We start from the raw sequence: 21,595 nt of genomic DNA, 5'->3' as shown, positions 1-21,595 counted from the left end.
GGGGGAAAGCGACCATGTTGTACTTGAGTTCTTGGTTCTAAGGGAAGCAAAAGCCGAGTGTAGTCAAACGCGTACCCTGGATTTTAGGAAAGCTGATTTTCATAAACTCAGAACAATGATCAGTAAGGTCCCATGGCAAGCGATGCTAGCGAGAAAAGGAGTCCAGGATGGGTGGGAGCTTTTAAAAAAGGAAATTCTCAAGGCACAATCACAAGCAATTCCAACAAGAAGACAACAGAAGAAGCCAATGTGGCTTCACAAAAAGCTTAGGGATGACCTGAAAACAAAAAAGGACACATATAGGAAGTGGAAAGAAGGCCAAGTAACAAAGGAAGAGTACAGGCAGATAGCACAGAATTGCAGGGATGGCGTCAGGAAGGCTAAAGCTGAGAACGAGCTGAGGTTAGCAAGGGATGTTAAAAACAACAAAAAGGCTTTCTTCAGCTACGTGCATAGTAAAAGGCAGAGGAAAAAAATGGTGGTTCACTATTAAATAAGGATGGCAAAACGATAACAGATGACAAAGAAAAGGCAGAGGTGCTCAATTCCTACTTTGGCTCAGTCTTCTCCCAAAAGAGGGTCTATGACCCCCCCTGGCAAAGGCGAAGTACAGGCTGAAGGGGCAGGATTGCAGCTTGAGATCGACAGGCATATGGTCAAGGAACACCTCATTACTTTGAATGAGTTCAAATCTCCAGGGCCAGATGAACTGCATCCTAGAGTCATAAAGGAACTGGCAGAAGAACTCTCAGAACCGCTATCTATTCTCTTTGAGAAATCATGGAGGACGGGGGAAGTGCCAGATGACTGGAGGAGAGCTAACGTTGTCCCTATCTTCAAAAAGGGTAAAAAGGAGGAACCTGGGAACTACAGACCAGTCAGTCTGACATCAATCCCGGGGAAAATTCTGGAGCAGATCATAAAGCAATCCATCTGGAAGCACCTTGACAACAATGCCGTGATTACTCGAAGCCAACATGGATTTGTCAAAAACAAGTCCTGCCAGACAAATCTGATCTCATTTTTTGATCAAGTAACCTCCCTTGTAGACTGTGGGAATGCTGTAGACATCATATACCTCGACTTCAGCAAAGCTTTCGACAAAGTGCCCCATGATAGCCTGATGAGCAAACTAGCTCAAAGTGGGCTAGATGAAACAACGGTCCGGTGGATCCACAGTTGGCTACAGAATCAGACTCAAACAGTGCTTATCAATGGGACCTTCTCAAACTGGGGAGAGGTAACGAGTGGGGTACCGCAGGGCTCGGTCCTGGGCCCAGTGCTCTTCCACATTTTTATTAATGACTTGGAGGAGGAGGTGCAGGGAATGCTGATCAAATTTGCAGATGACACAAAATTGGGCGGGATAGCTAATACTTTGGAAGACAGAAACAAAATTCAAAGTGATCTGGATAGACTGGAGCGCTGGGCAGAAAACAACAGAATGACATTTAATAGGGACAAATGCCAAGTTCTGCACCTAGGAAAAAGAAACCAAAGGAACAGTTACAAGATGGGGGATACATGGCTCAACCACACTACAAGCGAGAAGGATCTTGGAATTGTTGTCGATCACAAGCTGAATATGAGCCAACAGTGTGATGTGGCTGCAAAAAAGGCAAATGCTATTTTGGGCTGCATTCATAGAAGCATCACTTCCAAATCCTGGGAAGTACTAGTTCCCCTCTACTCAGCACTGGTTAGGCCTCATCTGGAGTACTGTGTCCAGTTCTGGGCACCACACTCTAAGAAGGATGCAGACAAACTGGAGAGGGTTCAGAGGAGGGCAACAAAGATGATCAGGGGACTGGAAACAAAGCCCTTATGAAGACAGACTGAAAGAATTGGGCACGTTTAGCCTTGAGAAGAGAAGACTGAGGGGAGATATGATAGCACTCTTCAAGTACTTGAAAGGTTGTCACAGAAAAGAAGGCCAGGATCTCTTCTTGATCATCCCAGAGTGCAGAACACGGAATAATGGGCTCAAGTTACAGGAAGTTTTCTGGCTGAACATCAGGAAAAACTTCCTGACTGTAAGAGCAATACGACAATGGAACCAATGACCTGGGGAGGTGGTGGGCTCTCCCACACTGGAGGCCTTCAAGACGAGGCTGGACAGCCATTTGTCAGGGATGCTCTGACTTGGATTCCTGCACTGAGCAGGGGGTTGGACTCGATGGCCTTGTAGGCCCCTTCCAACCCTACTATTCTATGAATCTATTCTATGTTTGACTGGATTACCAAACAAGCAGAACTCTTAGGACTTGATGTTGAAAAAGAACTTTCAAAGAAATGTTGCAGAATAAAGAATATCTTCCCAGACAGCTAACTTGTAAAGAATGATTATATACAATTGAAGAGTTAAATCTTATTATGAAGTTTACCTTAATAGTCAAAGGTTATCCTATAATTCCCTTATTTTCTGATTTTTTTCTTCACAAATATTTTTCTTTCCTGTTTCTGCATATTTTTCCTAGTTTGTGAAGTGCTCAAAACTAAGATGCACTTAAGGTTCCTTGGGGTGCAGCAGGTTTTTCCATCTAACAAAGGCACTTATAGATTTCAGTTTCATAAAAAGGATAAATGTACATGCTGTATATGCAATTCTATATACATACAATACTTCAAGATAACTTTGTATAGGATTGCAATCTAAGTTATTATAATACATTTAATGTTATTAAAGTAATAAAATAAGTTTAGTTTTTATTTTTAACAAGTATGGCATATCTTTCAATTTTTTCTAAACTCTCATCTCTGTTCTCCCCATGTCCCATCTGCAAGGAGGAAAAAAAACTTTAAAACTCCTGTTTTTCACCCTATGGCTTCAAAATTTCTGGAAATTTTATATTTCTACTAGCGTACTAGGATATAAACCAATGTGTTCCCACTGAATTATGTCAACGTGAGTGATTTAAGCTACCCTGAGAGTCCTTTTGAAGGCATAAAGGCAGGACGTAAGCTTTAAATTAAATACGTGGACTGTAGCCTCAGTAAGTCACTATTTCACAGGACTCAGCATACACAAATGAAACCTAGTAAAGAAACACACAGCTATTTCCTAGAGCAAAAATTCCTAGGAGGAAAATTCAGAAACTCAGGATTTCTGTATTCTATCACTAGCTCAAGGAACAGGGTGCAATGTAATGGTCAGACTCAGAACATCAGTCTGACAGATGGGAATTTTTGTTACTTGCTTGTTAATGATACTCAGCATTTGCATAGTGTTCCTCCGTCTGTAAATGTCACAGCAGTTTTGAAATAGGAATACATATGAAATCCCACGATACAGATAGCATAGCCAAACACATATACTTGGCACATTCTCCTTGAAAGTCAGTGTGGCTAGATAGAGAAGATCTATCTATTATGCATTCTGATTCGCTGCAATGTAGGAGCATAATTTCTCAGACAACAGTCATCTCTCCAGATTAAGAGGCAGAAAATCTGTGTTTGAATCAGTATTAGGATCATAGCTTTGGTAAAAGACCACTGATAAACTTTATTAATCCCAATCCACCATAGCTGCAAAACCCAAAGTCAAGGACAACATTTAGTTTAGAGCACAATCCTAGGCACGTTTAGACTTGCTGGGAATTGTAGGACTTTTTTCTGTCTAAACGTGCACAGAATTGCAGCCTTACGGACTGTGCTATACAGACCCTTGGGTCACAAGCATGACGAACTCAGAAAATAACTATCTCTCAGCCTAACATACCTCATAGGGTTGTTGTAAGGGTAAAATGAGCCCAGGTATGCTAGAGCCGTGGTGGCAGAAGTTCGAGACCCGAGTGCTGTGTGACGGAGTGAGCTCCCGTCTTCAGTCCCAGCTTCTGCCAACCTAGCAGTTCGAAAGCAAGAAATTGCAAGTAGATAAACAGGTACCGCCTCGGCGGGAAAGGTAACAGCGTTCCGTGCACCTTCAGTCATGCCGGCCACATGACCACGGAAGCGTCTTCGGACAGCGCTGGCTCTTTGGCTTAGAAACGGGGATGAGCACCGCACCCTAGAGTCGGACACGACTGGTTGGGGACACCTTTACCTTTACTTATGCTACTTTAAGCTCCTTAGAGGAAAAGCAGGATATAAATGCCAATCAATCACTATTGGATTGGTCAGCAGATGATTTGGGACTGAAGTTTTCTTCGTATCCGATGGGCAAACAGGATTTCAGATGGAGAAAAACTATTACTGCCCAGCTTCCTTCCGAACATATATTTCTTTGAATGTGTGACAAATGATGTTAACTAGCTCTTGGGAACATCCCCAAATATTCAGAAAAAAAAAAAAGTTTGACAAAGTTTACTACACAAATAGAAGAGACAGATAGATACTGTGACTTTCTAGCCTATACATATTGGCCCTAGCAAATTTCGTAGAATAGTAGGGTTGGAAGGGGCCTACAAGGCCAATTTAAACCTATTCAAAACCCACAAGAATATTATAACCTTTTCAAAATGATAGGAATACATATTAGTTTGGGGAGAAAAGGAATGATGAAAAATACTGCAGGTGTTTTGCCATATTTTGGGAAGCAACAACGGTATACAAATAGAACTGGTTGAAACTTAAAATAACTTAAAAAACTTTTAAAATATGAGCATTGAAGAGTTTATGATCTCAATGCTGAGGTGGTCCTTGCTGACATCAATTTTGTATCAAAGTTTCCATGTTTTAAAGCCTGCATTTGTAAACACATAGCATCAAAGACAAAAAAGATTCCCAGTGGACTGAGGCTGGATATTCAGCTGTTTCAGAAGAGAACATGCATGTTCCTGGGAATACTTGAATATTCATCATTTTATAGAGCCTGAACACAAAAGGTCAGTTTGTTCATATTTACTCCATAAGCCATATATTTCAAAAAAGGCTACTGGTGGTGTGCTATCCTTGCTGCCCTTTATAATAATTTCAGGAATTAAGACAAACGAGCCTCAGTTCAGCTAGGGACCATATGCGCAGCAAACTACACTTCCTCCAGCGAACATATCCCTAGCTGGATGAGGAATTACATGGACAAATGTGGATGAGGAATTATGTGGACAAGTAAATGCTGCATTGCTCTGATTAAAAAAATCAGCAATAGCACCATCGGTGTAATGGTTATTATATCATAACTGTTTAAAACTCTGATTTTAATTTAGCTTATAACTCTGAACTAGCTATGTGCTCATAGCACTCAATTTCGTTCTCAGTGTTCCCTCCTCCCCAATCGGCACTATGTACCCAAGTAGCACATAGGTGATTGCCATTATGTGCACGTGTAGCTGATTTGGAGTTATAAGCTTCATTAAAATCATACTTTGTAATAGTAACCATATTTCTGGAAAGCAGTGGTTACATACAATTATATAACTGGTTAAATGTGAAAGGGTGAGACAGGATTTGACTTGAAATTGATGAGGGTACATTAGGGTGGTAGATTTGATCGAACAGCCATTGAGTCCATACAACTCTGATTGGAATTCTGTTTGCGTACTGTCCACCTTGGTGCCTAAAAGTCCCCTGCCTGAGCTGATGGAGGTGGTGTTGAGGACTCCAAAGCTACCCAACTAACTTATCAGGTGCAGCACAGGATTTCAGGGCTGGCATGAAAACAACGGGTCTCTCTCAAATTATATCCAGACCAGCACACATGGCAGCACATCTGGTTTTCTGTACTGGACTAGGAGAAAATGATCTGTGGGCGGGGGAATCAACTTTGGCTCCATTGGTATGGACAGATCCATTACCTGATCAAGTTGGGCCTTCAGACTACCTGTAACTTCTGCATTAGTGGAGGATCAAATGTGATGGACCACCCTCGGAGGCTGATAAATCTGGATGGTTTTCTTGGGATTTTCCTGCAGGTTTAGCCAGCAGTTCTGCCAAAGTATTGTAAAGCGCTCTAAAAGGCCTCTCCAAACTGAGAAAATGGGAATCAAAATGGCGAATGCGATTCAGTATAAGCAAGTGTAAAGTGATGTGTGTTCAGGCAAAAAATCCCAATGTCAAGTATACGCTGATGGGACCTGAGCTAGCAGTCATGGTGGACAGCTTGATAAAAATGTTGACCCAGTATGTGACTACTGTGAAAAAGGCCAATTCCATGTTAGGCATAATTAGGAAAGGAAGAGAAAATAAAACTGCCAATATCATACTTCCCATATACAAATCTATATTGCAACCACACTTGAAATATTGTGTATAGTTCTGGTCACCACACCTAAAAAAGGATATTGTAGAATTGGAAAACATGCAGAAAAGGACAACAAAATGATCCAGGGGCTGGAGCAACTCTCCTATAAGGAAAGGTTACACCTGGGACTGTTAAGCTTAGAAAAAAGGTGAGTAAGGGGAGATCTAGTAGAGGGGTACAAAATTATGCATGTTGTTGGGAAAGTGGATAGGGAGACATTTTTCTTCCTCTCTCATAATACTAGACAGAGGCTAGAACTTCTCCATGCTGAGGAAGTGAGGAATGCATAACAATTTTTAATTTTTTGTTTAAGTTCTTTCTTTTCTTTCCTCCCACTCTATGTGGCATAAATATTGTACTTTCCTCACTCTTAAAGGGACATGAACAATTTCATAATTCAAAAACAATTTCATCTAGTACACTGGAATATTTGAGAAATAAATGTCTGGATAGTTAGTGAACCTTCATACAACACAGTAGCTTCACAAGTTTTGTGCTCTCATTATAGTCACACACAGCAGCTGATCAGATGTAAAGCCAAATCATGGTTTGGTATTACAAGAACAAGTCTCAGGCTTGTCTGCTCCCTCTTCTTCCTCCATGACATAATTGGTAATTTCTAATCTTTGTTTGCCACAAGCCATAGCTCACCATTTTGTCTAAAGGAGGAAACCAGGGTTAGTGCTTACCTACAAACCAGGATCACAAGGCAAGGTTTTATGCTGGTTTACAGACAAGTGCAAAACATAATCTGCCTCTTCAGCCAGAACAACAAACTATGGTTTGCCCCAAGCAAGGATCAGAAATTATTAATCACAGCACTCAAAAAGAAGGGAAAGGGGGAAGCGGATGAGGAAGCGTGCAATCCTTAGGCATTATGGACACAATCCAACAGGGTGCTTACACCTCCACTGATTCTCTTGTGCTCCATTGATTCTGTTGCGCAAGTGGTGAGTCCCGCGGGCAGACAGGAATTAGCAGGGCGTAAAGGAACTGATGGAGGCGTAAGCGCCCCATTATATTCTTCCCTCTGTCAGGAATGAGGAATGTGTGGCCCTCCAGCTGTTGTAGGACTGCAATTCCCATAGTTCCTTTCCATTAGCTATGCCGGCTGGAGCTAATGGGAATTGCATTCCACCAACATCTGGAGGGCCATACATTCCCCACTCCTGCACTATGTGAACAAACCATGTGCTTTCATTCTCCCTCTTCCCCTTGCACCCTATGATTACTTCTCTCACTTCCAATTTAGTGGCAAACCACAGTTCCCAGGTGCAGATGTAACAGTGAGCTATGGCTCACTGCTAAATCAAAACTGAGATGAAAACAGAGATCACACAGGAAGAGAAGGGAGAGGGCTTACCGTAAACCAAGGGTCATTCATATAGCACCAAACTATGGCTTAGCATAATAATGTCTGACCACACACACACAGTCACAGTGATCAGATCTGGAACCTGGCAACATTTCGGAAGATAAATTTCCCCAGACAGCAGGAACATGCTTGCCAAAAAATTAGAATGCCCATTGCAAAGTTCCACAGGCTTTTGTAAAGATGTACTTGCACTAAACATAAGGGATTCAGACAACATTAAAATTAACAAAGACAATCTGTGATTAATTATCCCTGCCTTGTACAGTGTTTATTCAACTATATATGCATAAGACATACATATTGAAGACAACAAGGGGAAAGACACAGCCTTGCTGGAAAATATTGACCACGATTTTGTATTTTAATAGATTATCCTAAAAATCTGTTGTCTACATCTATCTACACAAAGTTCCCTGATTTAGAATGTGGATCTGGTTATATTCTGATCATTGTTTTAGCTAGTCCCTCATATTTTTACTTTTTAAAGATACCACATGTTCACCTGCACAAAAATATCTGTCATTTGGCATTATAATCCCTGATTTTAGGCAGGGAATCAAACCAAACCTGAACCAAAACCTGGAAAAAGTTGTTTTTTTCCCCCTGAACCGGAACAGAACATGAACCATTATCTGAATGTCTCTCTTGAACCTGAACCAGATCAGAAACAGAAAAAAAAAATCAGTTTGTTTCGGAAGAAGAGATCAAGCAAGAAACAAATCACCTGGTGAGATATGTTCACTGGCTCCACCTCAACCAGAATCAGAATGAACACATAAAACAAAACCAGTATCTGGGAGGATTTCTATATTTCGGGTTTGTACAGATACTCTGCCATCTTAAAGAGCTGAATGAAGCATTAGTCAGCAATTGGACTGCTTCCGCTTTATGACAGAGATTTGGTCAACATACATAAAATGGATGAACATGCAACATGAACATGTGAGTTGATAAAACAATACAAGAGTGGAAACACAAGACATACTTGGTGTCTATCAAATAGTCTTTACATGTACAGTACAATGAGAGAATATACATATGTAAATGTAAAATTATGTCTGAGTATGTTTGATATGTATTGGTGTGAAATAGTTGCGAAAGTTTTAGACTTATTAACTTGCTCCATCCCTTTGTGAAAATGATCATTACAAATAATATGCCCCCTATTTAAATATTTCCTCATGTGAAATGGAATTAATTGGTTATGTGTGCTGAACTGATTCCTGAACCTTTATTGGCCTGAACTGGAACAACTTCAGTTTCAGCTAAACCTGAACTGTACCAAAAAAATCCAGTGGCTTGACTCTGATACTCTGAATGCTATAATTAATTATTTCTTTGCCGAGAGGAGACTCCAAATTGTATGTATGCCACCCAGGAACCAGACCAGGGAGAGTTAAGAATGGCTTTGGACCTTTAGGGTACTTGCTTCTGAAATTCTAAGGTCCTGCTGCTCAGATAGACTGCTCCTTCTCAAAAGCTGTTTTGCAACAACAAACGATGGGAGACCGCCTGGGAATCAGGCTTCCTGCGTTGAGCAGGGGCTTGGACTCGATGGTCTTGTAGGTCCCTTCCAACCCTATAATTCTATGATTCTAACAACAACAACAAGTTCTCCTTCTCTATCAGCAGTGTTCCTTCAGCGAACATGAATGTTCAGCTGCAAGCACTGTGCCAATGAGAAATTTCAGAGGTGTCTCTCCACCTCGCCTTCTCTTCTCAGTAAGACTCTCAGCAAGGTGGCATCTGGCTTTTGAACTCCTATCTTGAAAACATGCTTCATATTTCATTAAGTATGAAAGGAAAATATTACATAATGTAATATTAATAACTGTCAATATACTACATGATACTGGGCAGTATCCAAAGCTTCCTTGTGCTAGCAGGAATGACTGCTAGCACAACGGGAAGCTAGCACTTCCTAGAGCAACCAGAAGTGAGCCAAAATTAGCATTTCAAGTCAATGGAGCTCACAGATGGGAGCTCTGCTGACCTCTCCTGTTCCAGAAACGCTCATTTCGGCTAGTTGTAAGCATTGCTCTAGGAAGAACTAGCTTCCTGTTGTGCTAGCACAACCGGATGCGCACTGGTGGACTGGCAGCTTTGCATACTTGCCATTTAATGTCCATTTAATGCCGATTTTGTAAACTGTCCAGTTTACAGTCAGCCCAGTGGCTCTTAGTGCTTGCACAGGCTTTCACACTCACTCACACACACCTGAAATGGGACACAGCTGTTTTAACAAAGTACCAACAGTTTAACCAACTATTTTTAACCAATATGCCCCCGTTTAATTTCAAGCATAGCATACTTCACTTTGGTATGGTTTGAAGTTTGTATAGGAAAGTGCAAGTGCTGCTGGGAAGCACAAGCACTGTTGTTTCTCTAAGCTAAGGAGCAGCTATCCCACATTCCCTTGCATTGCATAAAGGGAGTCTGGAGGATGCTCCCTGGAACAAAATAGTTACACTTTAGTGTAACTACTGTAAACTAGTGTAAAGCCCCAGTTGCTACAGGCACTAGTTGTCTGACAATGATTGGATGAAAATATGTTTGGCTGTTTCCCTTGCGGCTGGGACAACTTTCAGGGGTCATTTCCTCCTTTCCCTCCCTCTTCTTGTCTCAGCTTTCCAATTATGTCTCTTATCAGCTTCCCTTCAATGAGCACCCTAATAATACGGCCTCCTCCCACTATATTACAGCAAGCCTCCCCCTGCCATACCAAATGAGGCCTTCCAGCCCACCTCCGTCCCTCTCACTCACCCACACTACTCTCTCTCCTTGCAATAAGAACCCCCTCCCATTACATGAAAGCATAGACAGACCCACCCCTCCTCTGTTGCAGGGAAAGGGGGTGTTTCAAGCCCCCACTCAAGAAACCAACACCCACCTTCACCTGGACCTGAAAAGCAAAAGGTGAGACGGGGGGGATGGGGAGCAAAGAAAAAACTCCACCTTTCTTTCACCTGCCCTGAGCCACAGCCATCCAATATGGTGCTGGTCTTGCACCCTGCCTACTCTTGCCACACTGTCCTGCCCATTACCCCCTCTCTCAACACACACATATACAAATACACAAAACCCACCTTTGCAGAGGACATCACAGAAGGAGCAGCAGCAGCCCCTTCCTCCTCAGTCTCTGATTCATCCCATTAAAACCAATACAATTGGGGAGGAGCATAGGTGCTGCCCCTAGCAATCCCCCCAAGGTCTAGTAGTGCCTCGTGAAGCCTGCACATGAAGCAAAAGAACAGAAACAAACCCAAACAGAATCAGAAAAAAGGAAAGGAGGAGGATGCAGATAATGGAGGTCAAAAACATGTGATGTCAGATCAGGTACTGTTTGGCGCGGAGCAAATAAGCCGGCACCGAACCATAGAGCAATAAGAGACTGTTTGGCGCAGAGCAAATAAACATACTGTTTTGCTATTAAAGCTTGAGCTTTGAACTTTTTTGAAGTTTCAAAATTTTCTGTGTGTCTACACTGCTGAAACTTTAGTTTAAAAAAAATGAGCAAAATCGGTCTGGTAGATCTCTAGTAATAAGCGTTGCACTACCATATTCTTATATAGATGGTTCCAGACTGTCTTGTTCAAGCATCTCAGGGAAAACAGCAGTTAAGACCAGTCTGCTGCTGGTCAGCTGCAAAACCTGCAGTAACAGGCACCCATCCCACATGCACATTGTGGAGAAAGTAGACACAGAGAAGTTTTCCTTCCTCTCATAATACTACAACTCAGGGTCATCCAATACAGCTGAGTGACAAGAGATTCAGGACTAAAAAAAAAGCAAATATTTTCCACACAGGAAGTAATTAATACATGGAATGCACTGCTAGCTCAGATTAGACAACATCTATCAATGGCTACTAGTCATGATGGCTAGATGGAATTTCCATGTTCAGAGAAAGCATATCTGAGTAACAGTTCTTGGGAAGCAACAGAGGGAGAGGGGGCTATTGCCTTCACATCCTGTTACTGTTTATGAGTTTACCAAAAGGATTTGGTTGGCCACTCTGGGAAAGAGGATGCTGGACTAAATGGGCCTTTGGTTCACTCCACAGGGCTCTTATGTTCACTGTAGCTCCAGCATTAAACAAACGGTGACGTTCCAGTGTTAAATCACTCACAGACTGGGTTCGCACAATCATGGAAGGGGAAGTAAGCCACAGTGGCTTTTTTCCCCTGCCGCACATGCCAAGCGAATTTGCATAATTACCATCACCGGCGAGGCTTTCCATGTCACGTGAACCCAGCAAAGGTGGCTTGTTACCATAGTTAACAAGCCACCCAGAACCCATGGGCTGTTTTAGGGTTCTGGTGTGGCTTGTTAAACACAGCAACAAGCCACCCTCACTGGATTTGCATGACACAGCAAGCTGTGCCAGTGAGGATAATTATGCAAATCCCCCAGCACGTCACTAAAACGTGCGACGGGGCACTTAAGCCACCGTGGCCTATTTCCCCTTCCTTAATCTAGCAGACAGGCTCATAGTTGGGTAGGTTGCCCTTTTCAAAGGCACCGTCTTCCACAGTTCTTAATTCAAAGAGATGTAGAATACCTACCACTATCTTTTTAGCATGAAGCACAGGAGAGAAGAACCACTACAATGTGAACACAAACACTACAGAACGAGCAATATATTTTATTATTGCAGCTAATGCGCAAGTAGATTATGGCTATTGGAAAATGCAAGTTTACTATTTAAATAGTGAAATACCATTTTACTACAAGTGATCCCTTAAGCAATGAATGCTTTTTGAATATCATAGTTTTGCCCCTTCTTCCTAAATTTCTCCTAACATTATCTATTCTATATCTTCCCGTTGTTCTCAATAGAAACTAATGATACAGAATATCCCAACAAAAAGTTAAAGTGTATACAAGAGATTAGAAAGGGCACAAACAGATCCAAAAGAATGCCAGTGTGGTTAAACTATGGTGGGAGCAATCCTATGACCCCTAGACAGCACGGGGGGGGGGGGGCATAGGATACTTTGGATTCTGGATCCGAAGTCAGAGCCAGCACTCCGACCACAGGCCCAGGAATCCATGCTCCCCACCCCCTCCTCCATGCTGGCTGCCTCTCCAAGGTCATAAAGGGGGCGTCCCAGTGGGCAGGGAGGGGACTGGATAGGCTGGGCTTATGTGATATCCTATGGACTCTCCAGCCTCCTTCCCTCCCCCACTGAGACACGCCAGCTAGACGGATGAAAAAGTCCATCTAGCTGAAATGCAGAGCGGGAAGTGCAGCAGAGGCAAGGATCACCTCCACTATACCTCCAACTCTGTACTGGATACTTGTACGCCTCCAAGTTCAAAGAGACTATATAAGACACAAATAAAATTCCTCAAGTCAGAAAACATTAAAAAAAAAACAAGTTGGCACAGCAAGTGTAAAGCTAAATAAGGCAAGCCAAGAAGAAATGTGATGATTGCATGGCTAATCGCACAATCCTATGCATGTTTACTTGGAAGCAAGTCTCAATGTGTTTAATGGGGCTTATTCCCAGGGTCAAGAGTGTGTATAGGATTGCAGCCTTAAGACATCTTATACATATTTTTAAAATGAATAATGCATATTTCATCAAGTGGATCAGAAACATGTGGACTTAAACATTTGAAGCTACCTTATACTATTGGTCTATCTAGTGCAGCATTGTCTATTCTTACTGGCAGCAGCTTTTTAAGTATTCAGGCAAGGGAATTTCCCAGTTTTGCTACCTGATATCCCTTAACTGGACATGTCGGGCACGTGGCCGTGGAACCTAGGAAATTCTGCATGCAAAATATGTGTTCTTTCACTGAGCTGTGGTTGTTCCCCAGCATACCTCCCTTCCAGTATTTAACAGTGAGAGAGGTAGTATGCCATAAGACAGCAAAGACAAAATGACAGTCTGAAAGGAACAATGGAAAATCACAGAAAGCTAAAGCACAGCCTTGTACATAGCCATTCAACTAGTTGCCTCTGAAGAATAAATATCTCCTCTGGATACCCAGGTGGGAAGCTTTTCTAAACTGGAAGCAAGTTTTCACCCATCAGCATGCCACAAATTACAAACATAAGTTATGTGAGGGAGGCAGCCCAGTAAAAACAATTGTGAGCTAGTCATTCTTGTGGTCTTATTTGCAAGTTGGAGTTCAGTGAATATTTTGCATCATCCTTTACTGAAGATGATGTTGGAAGAGATTCTCACACTTGAACCACTGCTTTGTGGTAGTATCTTTAATGAACTGTGTCACATGGAAGGGACAAAGAATGCAGTTTTAGAACTAAATGGCAAGTTAAAAATAAGTCACCAGAGTTGGATGGCATTCACCCAAGAGTTCCTAAAGAGCTCATATGTGGAATTGCTGATCTTTTAACAAAAATATGCAACTTATCACTAAAATAAATCTCTTTAGCAAAGGACTGGAAGGTAGCCAATGCAGCATCAATTTTTTAAAAAAGGATCCAGGGGGGATCCACATAATTATAGACCAGTCAGCCTAACATCTGTCCCAGATAAATTCGTAGAAAACACGGGGTCCCCTAAGGATCTGTATTGGGACTGGTGCTATTTAACTTATTCATAAATGATCTGGCATCAGGGGAGAACAGTAAGAGAGCCAGGTTTGCAGATGACACAAATTATTCAGGATAGTGTGATACTATGCAGATACTGGAGAGTTCCAAAAAGATATTTCCAAACTGTCTGAATGGCCAACAGAATGGCAAATAAGACTGAAAATCAGTAAGTGCAAAGTGATACACATAAATCCTGACTTTGCATTTAATTGATTGGTTCTAAATTGGCTGTGGATACCCAGAAGATAGGTCTTTAAGGTCATAGTAGAAAGCTCACTGAAAAGGGCAAGTTAAGTGTTAGGAATTATTAGGAAAGGGGCCGAAAATAAACTAAGTATCATAACGCTGTCACACAGCTGGCAAAGATATAGATAGGATAATTAAAATGATGATGAAGTTGGAGCATCTTCAATATGAAAAAGACAATGTTAGGGTTTTCATTGACACACACACAAACTGATGTGGGGGGCACAATCAACATGTATAAAATTATGAACACTGTAGGGAGAGTGAACAGAGACATTTCCTCTCAGACTACTAGGACTTGGGATCATCCAATTAAACTGATTGGCAGAAGATTCAGGATAGATAAAAGAAAGACATAAATAACTTAAGGAATTAATTGACACACGGTGCAATGACAGCCACTAAGTTGGCTTTTAATTCATGGAGGATACTTCAATGACTGTTAGTCATAATTGTTTTTAAAAAGAACCTCCACGCTCAGAGGCAATTTACCTCTTTCTACCAGATAACAGAAATAAACAAGGTCACCATCATGCCCTGCTTGTGAGCTTCCTAGATTCAACTGGCTGGTCACTGACAGAATATCAGACAAGGTTGGATTTTGACTTCATCAGCAAAGTAAATCTTGCATTCATAGTGCCAGACTGACATGGCCAGCAATGTCACACATTATCTGGCCTAAGTGTGAACATAAAATGTTTTGCATATACACCTAAAATAAAAGGTAAATTGTGAAATCCAATAAATATCTAAATATATCAATAAATATATGCTTGCATTTAAAGTTATCATAGAAAGTGCTACTCTTGGTGATGGCTACTTGTGTACATTTGCAAAGGCAAGTACTGTCACATATACTTGTCAGGAAACCAGTACTGATTAAACGTACCTATCACATATACGCTTGGTGCCAAACTCAGCTATTTAGACATACATACGTCCCACAACTGGGAAGATGACTTCTAAGGATAAAGTTAGATAATCCCATGGTGGCCACATTTGCATTAAACAGGAAGTCAAAAATCCTGGATAAGCCAGGATATACACAAGCACTGTATAGATGCACACATCCCGTTTGCGCATGTTTTGCTCCTCCCTTTGTGCAAGTGAGAAACAAGCCAGAATTCAGCACTTAAAAGATAGCTTCCCATTACATGCGAACCAGCCGTGATGAAATGCTTTCAAACAAGCCAGGATCACTAGCCAGCTTTAAAACAGGGTTTGAAATTGGCTTACAAATCCTGGCTTGTTTGGAAGCACTTATCCATAGTTCCCAGTTCACACATTAATGTGAAGCTATCTTTAACTGCTGACCCCTGACTTGTTTTCCCACTTGTGCAAAAAGAGAAACAAAGTGGTAGGAAAGGGACTGTCTGCAGGTACATGCCACTTGTACATATCCTGGCTTAATCATCCAGGACTGCATGTTTAGCGTGATGTGTGAACCAGATCATAAGGTTGTCACCTTGCAATCTAGATGCACATACTTTCAGCTTGTCCTCCTTTTTCCTTTCCTCATCCTGTCATCCACTCCCTTCCATCTTCTGCACAGTTCTGCTTGCCACAGGAGGTGAGGGGGTAGGGACAGCAGGACCAGTGAAGGAAGCTTTACCCCTCACTACATTAGGGGACTTAATAAGATATTTAAATGGTGTCCAGGCTGCAAGCTCGCAACCCCATAAACTACCTAGTGTTGTTTGGAAACTCAGCCATGAAACTTCAACTGGTCCAAAACAGGGTAGCAAGATTGTTAACGGGGACTGACCAATATGATCATATTCAACCAGTGCTTTATGATCTGCACTGGCTGCCAGTCCATTTCTGGGCCCAATTAAAAATGCTGGTATTAGCCTACAGAGTCCTAAACAGATTGAGGCCAGGTTATCTGAACAATTGTCTCCTTCCATATGCACCTGCCCAGATCCCAAGATCATCCTCACAGGCCCTTCTCTGGGTGCTCCTTCGGAATCAGGTGAGGCAGATGGCTACTAAGAAGAGGGCTTTTTTGGTGGAAGCACCCTGGTTGTGGAATAGCACCTACATTGTGTTCTTTTTGACCCCAGGTGACCTTTTTTATTTTCCCTGCTTTTTATTCCTTCAGTTTTAAAAGTGGTATTAGTGCATTTTTAGATCTTTCCACTGCTGCTAGATTTTATCTTGGTTACTACTTTGGCTTTATTCTGTTTTAAACTTCTGTTTTTATATTATGTTTTACTATCTTACTGTATTTCATGGTTTTAAGTTTTGTTTTATGAAATGCTCAGAGAGCTTTAGCTAGCAAGTGGTACTTAATAAAATAAATGCATAAAGCTCAATTGGGTGAACTTTGGCCAGTCACCATAGGTATGTTCGCACGACACACTAGCCCATCGTGGGTGACAAGCTACATGCTCTGTTGTTCTGCAAACAATTCACAGTGCATGGTTTGTGCACCCAACAGACGATTGGGCTTGCCGTGTTTCCCCTTTCCTTCCCCATCAGTCCTCCACCCAGTATTCCAGGGTCCTGTGCAGCAGGACCCATCTTGTCTGCCTGTCCCAAACCCCTCCCCACTCCGATTGCTACCCCTTTTTGGTCACCGGCTTTTTTTTCTTTAATATTTTTGTCCGTCTTTCACAATAGAGCTATAGTGGAATAGCTCTATAGCACCATGAAGGAATTAAAAAGGGGGTGGGGGAAGCAGCCAATGAGAGAGGGGATGAAACTGGCCAAGACACTGACAGAATGGGGAAAGCAGTGAAAATATCACATAGGAGCAGTACAATGTGGGGGGAATTGAACTGGTAAACGATGTCCCCAGCTGCTGTCAGTTGCTCTTTCAGAATAGCGTTATAGCTCCATGAAGAAATTTTTGAAAAAGGAAAAGTGCTTCACATTACCAGCTTCGCAAGGAGATGCCCAAATTTTAAAGGGTGGACCTGACACCCCCCCCCCCGGGGGAGGGTTCTCCTCGTAGTCCACACCTCTCTGAGTTGTCATCATCTCTTTTCATAGAAAAGTGTGTACCATCCCACTTTCCCCACCCAATCAGAGTAAAAAGCGGGGGCCCACTTTTCTATGAAAAAGAGGGGATGCCAACTCGGGGAGGTATGGAATACAAGGAGAAACACACACACACACACCCGGGGGGGGGGGGGGAGCTTTAAATCCAACCAGAGAAGGGGAAAAAAATAAGTTTGCGCAAGTGGCCAGAACACACACACAAAATGTGTAAGGCGGGCAACCAACGACAGAGCTTCCAAAGTGCCAGTTGGGCACCATTAGAGGGGCTGCCACTGGTGAGGGAGGATTGTGGCAGCTTTGCTGCAATCGGGCAGAATGATCACTCCCATAATTGGGAAGAGCAGCACGGTTTTTGCCACTCTTGCCAAGCAACTCACTCACCACTTCCCTTAACCCACGATGGATTGGGTGTCCTGCGTTCAGATGACATGTCAACCTATCATGGGTAAAACAACCCCTAGAACAAGCCATTGGTTGTTGCCATGGCTTGTTTCAAAAAATTCACCCACCTTGCAGGAAGCTGTCTGGGTTTGGACAGCACACTAACCCACTGTGGGTTGTTCCAGACACAACCCACGATGGGTTGGTGTGTCATGATAACCTGTTCAAACTCTAAGCTTAACCTACCTCAGTGTTGCTTTAAGGATAAAAAGTGCGGAAAAATGGGGAGAATCATGTACATCACCTTCAACTCCTTGGACAAAAGGTGGACTATAAATGTAAAAAATAACAAACAGTACAAGTGTGACGGATAAATCTAGTATCTCCTGGTAAGTACATTCAAGAGTATTTATCTTTTTAACATTACCCTATTGTTTTCATACCTAGGGTGATTAAACAGATGACATAGGAATTCAACTCCTTATTTTTCTTTGCCAAGCATTAAAACCAGTGCTGTCAGCCTAAATGTACTTATTTGAGGCTTCCTTCCAAGAAAAATCATTATGTCTGAACTGCAAAGGTAGAAATGACAAAAGCTCCCCATTCTTCCATTTCCTTATACTTCTAGCTTTATTTATTTATTTTTGTATTTATATCCCGCCTTTTTTCCTCTTGCAAGGAACTCAAGGCGGCTTACATTATCCTCCTCCTCTCCATTTTATCCTCACAACAACAACGCTGTGAGGTAGGTTGGGCTGAGAGTGTGTGACTGGCCCAGAGTCACCCAGTGGGCTTCCATGGCCGAGTGGGGACTAGAACCTGGATCTCCCATCTCCCAGTCCAACACTCTTGCCCACTACACCACACTGGCTTCGCTTACTTGTTCGAGTCACCTGGGACTATTAGTTCTACATGCAGGGGTTTATTTGTGGACACACCCACTCTCTGCTTGGGCTGTGGAATGCGCAGGTTGCTCGAGAGATGGTCCTGCCTTTAGAAAGGGAGAGAGTCCGTGAGGCTTTTTCCTAGCTCTACCAACCCTAGAATACTGGCCTGTATGCAATGTCAGTCCTGCTTAGAATAAAAAAAGGTAAAGGTGTCCCCAACCAGTTGTGTCCGACTCTAGGGTGCGGTGCTCATCCCCGTTTCTAAGCCGAAGAGCCAGCGCTGTCCGAAGACGCTTCCGTGGTCATGTGGCCGGCATGACTGAATGCCGAGGCGCACGGAACGCTGTTACCTTTCCCGCCGAGGCGGTAGCTATTTATCTACTTGCAATTTCTTGCTTTCGAACTGCTAGGTAGGCAGAAGCTGGGACTGAAGACGGGAGCTCACTCCGTCACGCGGCACTTGGGTCTCGAGCTGCTGTCCTGCCGACCTTCCGGTCTGCAGTTCAACGTCTTAACACTAAGCCACCATGCACTGAAATGAATGGGGCTAGTTAGCCCTACTTCGAACGGACCCACTCAAGTGAATGCAACTTAAGTCAGTCATGGCTAACTTAAGTCCCATTTATTTCAGTGGGTCTAAGAAGGTCTAACATTGGATACAGCCCAGCATCTCGCCCAAAGTAAAAAACAACAACACGGGCGTTGTGTTCTGGGTGTATGCTTTAGCCCACTTTGCAGCCATATGCATCTTGCTTTAGCTTCTTGTCCTGCTCGAAGGCTGCAGTGCCATGAACATTCATTACACTTGTAAAAGTAAGTCCCCCACCCCGGCGGGTGGACAGAAGGGCTTGCTTCGCAATAAGCATGCAGAGGAGCTACAGGTTGAAGCGCTGAGAGGCTTCCAGCAGCCCAGTCCTAGGCATGTTTTCTCAGCAGCTCAGTCCCACAGAATTCAATGGGGTGGACCCCTCACTAAGCATTGGCTCTTGTGAAGTGGCGTACTGCTGGAGCGAGCGAAAGAGGGAAGTTTCTCTCCTCCCCCCTCCCCCGGCGGCTGTAGGTGGCCCCAGCCCGGAGGGGCCTTCAGGAGCCGAGGAGGTCCATTCTCCGGGGCTCCCCGTTTCCAAGGAGCTCCGTCCCTTTCCCGCTTCGGTACCGACCTGGCACTGGCTCAGCTCCTCAGTCAGGCTCCTGACTTCTTCCTCTAGTACAAAGACCCGGGATGCTGCTGCAGAAGCCGGATCCTTGCGCTTGGAAGAAGCCATGCTAAGTATAACCTGGGAACGGGGGGATGCTAGAAAAGTCACTTTTCACTCATGTACTTACTTACTTACTGAGGGGATTGAACGGGGGGGGGGACTACCTGTGAAGAGGAAATATTTACATGCCGCCCGCCCACGCCTTGCGTGCCATTAAGAAATGGAAAACGCGCCCGTGAACCAATGAGACGAAAGGCATCACCAAGCTCCCGCCTTCTTCTCCACCCAATACCCTTTTTTTCCTTTTCCTTTGAGAAAGAACATGCGGGCGACTCTGGGAACCACAAGAAAAAGGACGCAGCGTCGGATCGCCCGTTTAACGGTTAAGCGGCAGAAGCCGGAAGGCGACGAGAAGGAGAATGGGTTTTTTTTTAAAAATAGCCCACTGTTTGTACAGCGCATGTGCAAATCTTTCGCGCCTGAAGCTCGCGTTGTCCCGCCTTCTCATTTCTCCTCCCATTACGGGGAGATGAGTGAGCTAGTGTGGAATGCGACGTAGTCGCGTCCTGCGAGCTGCTTTAATTATGCCTTTCCAACGAATTTAGTACCAGTTGCATTGGAATCAGCACTCAGGGCAGAAGCTTAACGCTGCAGTCCTGCTGCATTACTTGAGAATAAGCACCGTTGGAGAGCGTGGGGATCTACCCCCAGGAAACAGACGCTCTGGTCGTACAACCGGTTGCTCCATCCAGGAGTAAAACTGTTGGCTGTTGCATTTTTACATCTACTTATTTATTTGTTTTAAAGGGTTTTAACTGTACTATCAGGGCGAACTTCCATCACAAGGCAGCTTACAAGATTACCAAAGCAAGAACGGACAATTACAAATAGGCACACGCAGCAACCGGCAACCAATGATTTTAAGCACCAAAAGCATGCTTTGCCTTCAGTAATTTTTTTTTTTAAGCCGGCATTGATGAGTCCATTGGTATCTTCCTAGGGCAGGAGTTCCAGAAGCATGAAACAATAACCACTGGGGAGTTGTGGAATGCACACAGCTGCAACTGTGCTTCTGTTGCCTTGGCACAGATTCACCTCTCTGGTACCCTGCAAATTGCATAGCTTTCAGATAAGGATGGCAGCGGTGGGGGAGTAGCCCCTCTAGTACTGTAGAACGTTAGACTCACAGATATTGTCCGTATTTTCCACCTTTTGACATAAACATATAGGTTCACTAGTTTTACATTTAAGGCTGCAAGCTATGCATGCTGTCAGGAGTAAGCACTAGTGATTTCACTGGAATTTACTTCTGAGGAGAATTGGGTTGGAATCCTAAATGCATTTCCACTACAGAGTGAGACATGGTTTGCACATAATGCTAGCCCATAGTTTATTGAATTCATGGGTTGCTGAATTCTGGGTTGTTGTGATGTTCGAGTCTAGCCGCATTAACAACCATGGGTTGTTTCACCGGGCTGCAGATGTGACAGGCAAGTGTGGTAAAAAAAACAAAAACCCAGCCCCTTCTCATGCCAGTACTACAGCGCTGCAAAGGCATTTGGGATACAGGGAGGAAGCAGTTGAAAGAGGAGAGAAACAACCCAGGGACTGAGAAAATAAGCCATCAATCATCTGCCAGAGAAACCCTGGGTAGGGCAACAAACCATGAGTTAAATAAACGGGTTAGGGTTATGTGCAAACCAGGTCTAAGGGTACTCCCAGATGAAGGGGTCTTAGTGCTAACGATTAGAAGGCCTT

At 43.3% G+C, this 21,595-nt stretch overlaps 1 protein-coding gene across 2 annotated transcripts in view; it reads right to left on the bottom strand.

Moving 5' to 3' along the window:
• The window catches only part of CNTLN (centlein), a 267,130-nt gene extending 246,999 nt beyond the window's left edge, over positions 1 to 20,131 (bottom strand). For both annotated transcript variants that reach the window (XM_084834565.1, XM_084834566.1), the window contains exon 1: positions 19,799 to 20,131. In XM_084834565.1, the coding sequence (XP_084690691.1) occupies positions 19,799 to 19,903 (105 nt within the window). In that variant the 5' untranslated portion in view covers positions 19,904 to 20,131. The remainder of the gene's footprint in view (positions 1 to 19,798) is intronic.
• Between the last annotated feature and the right edge of the window lie 1,464 nt (positions 20,132 to 21,595).

The sequence above is a fragment of the Heloderma suspectum genome, chromosome 2, assembly GCF_057233095.1.
Source record: "Heloderma suspectum isolate Gila_16-S chromosome 2, 16-S_ref, whole genome shotgun sequence".
Classification (NCBI taxonomy): Eukaryota; Metazoa; Chordata; class Lepidosauria; order Squamata; family Helodermatidae; genus Heloderma; species Heloderma suspectum.
This window is presented reverse-complemented; position numbering and strand designations above follow the sequence as displayed.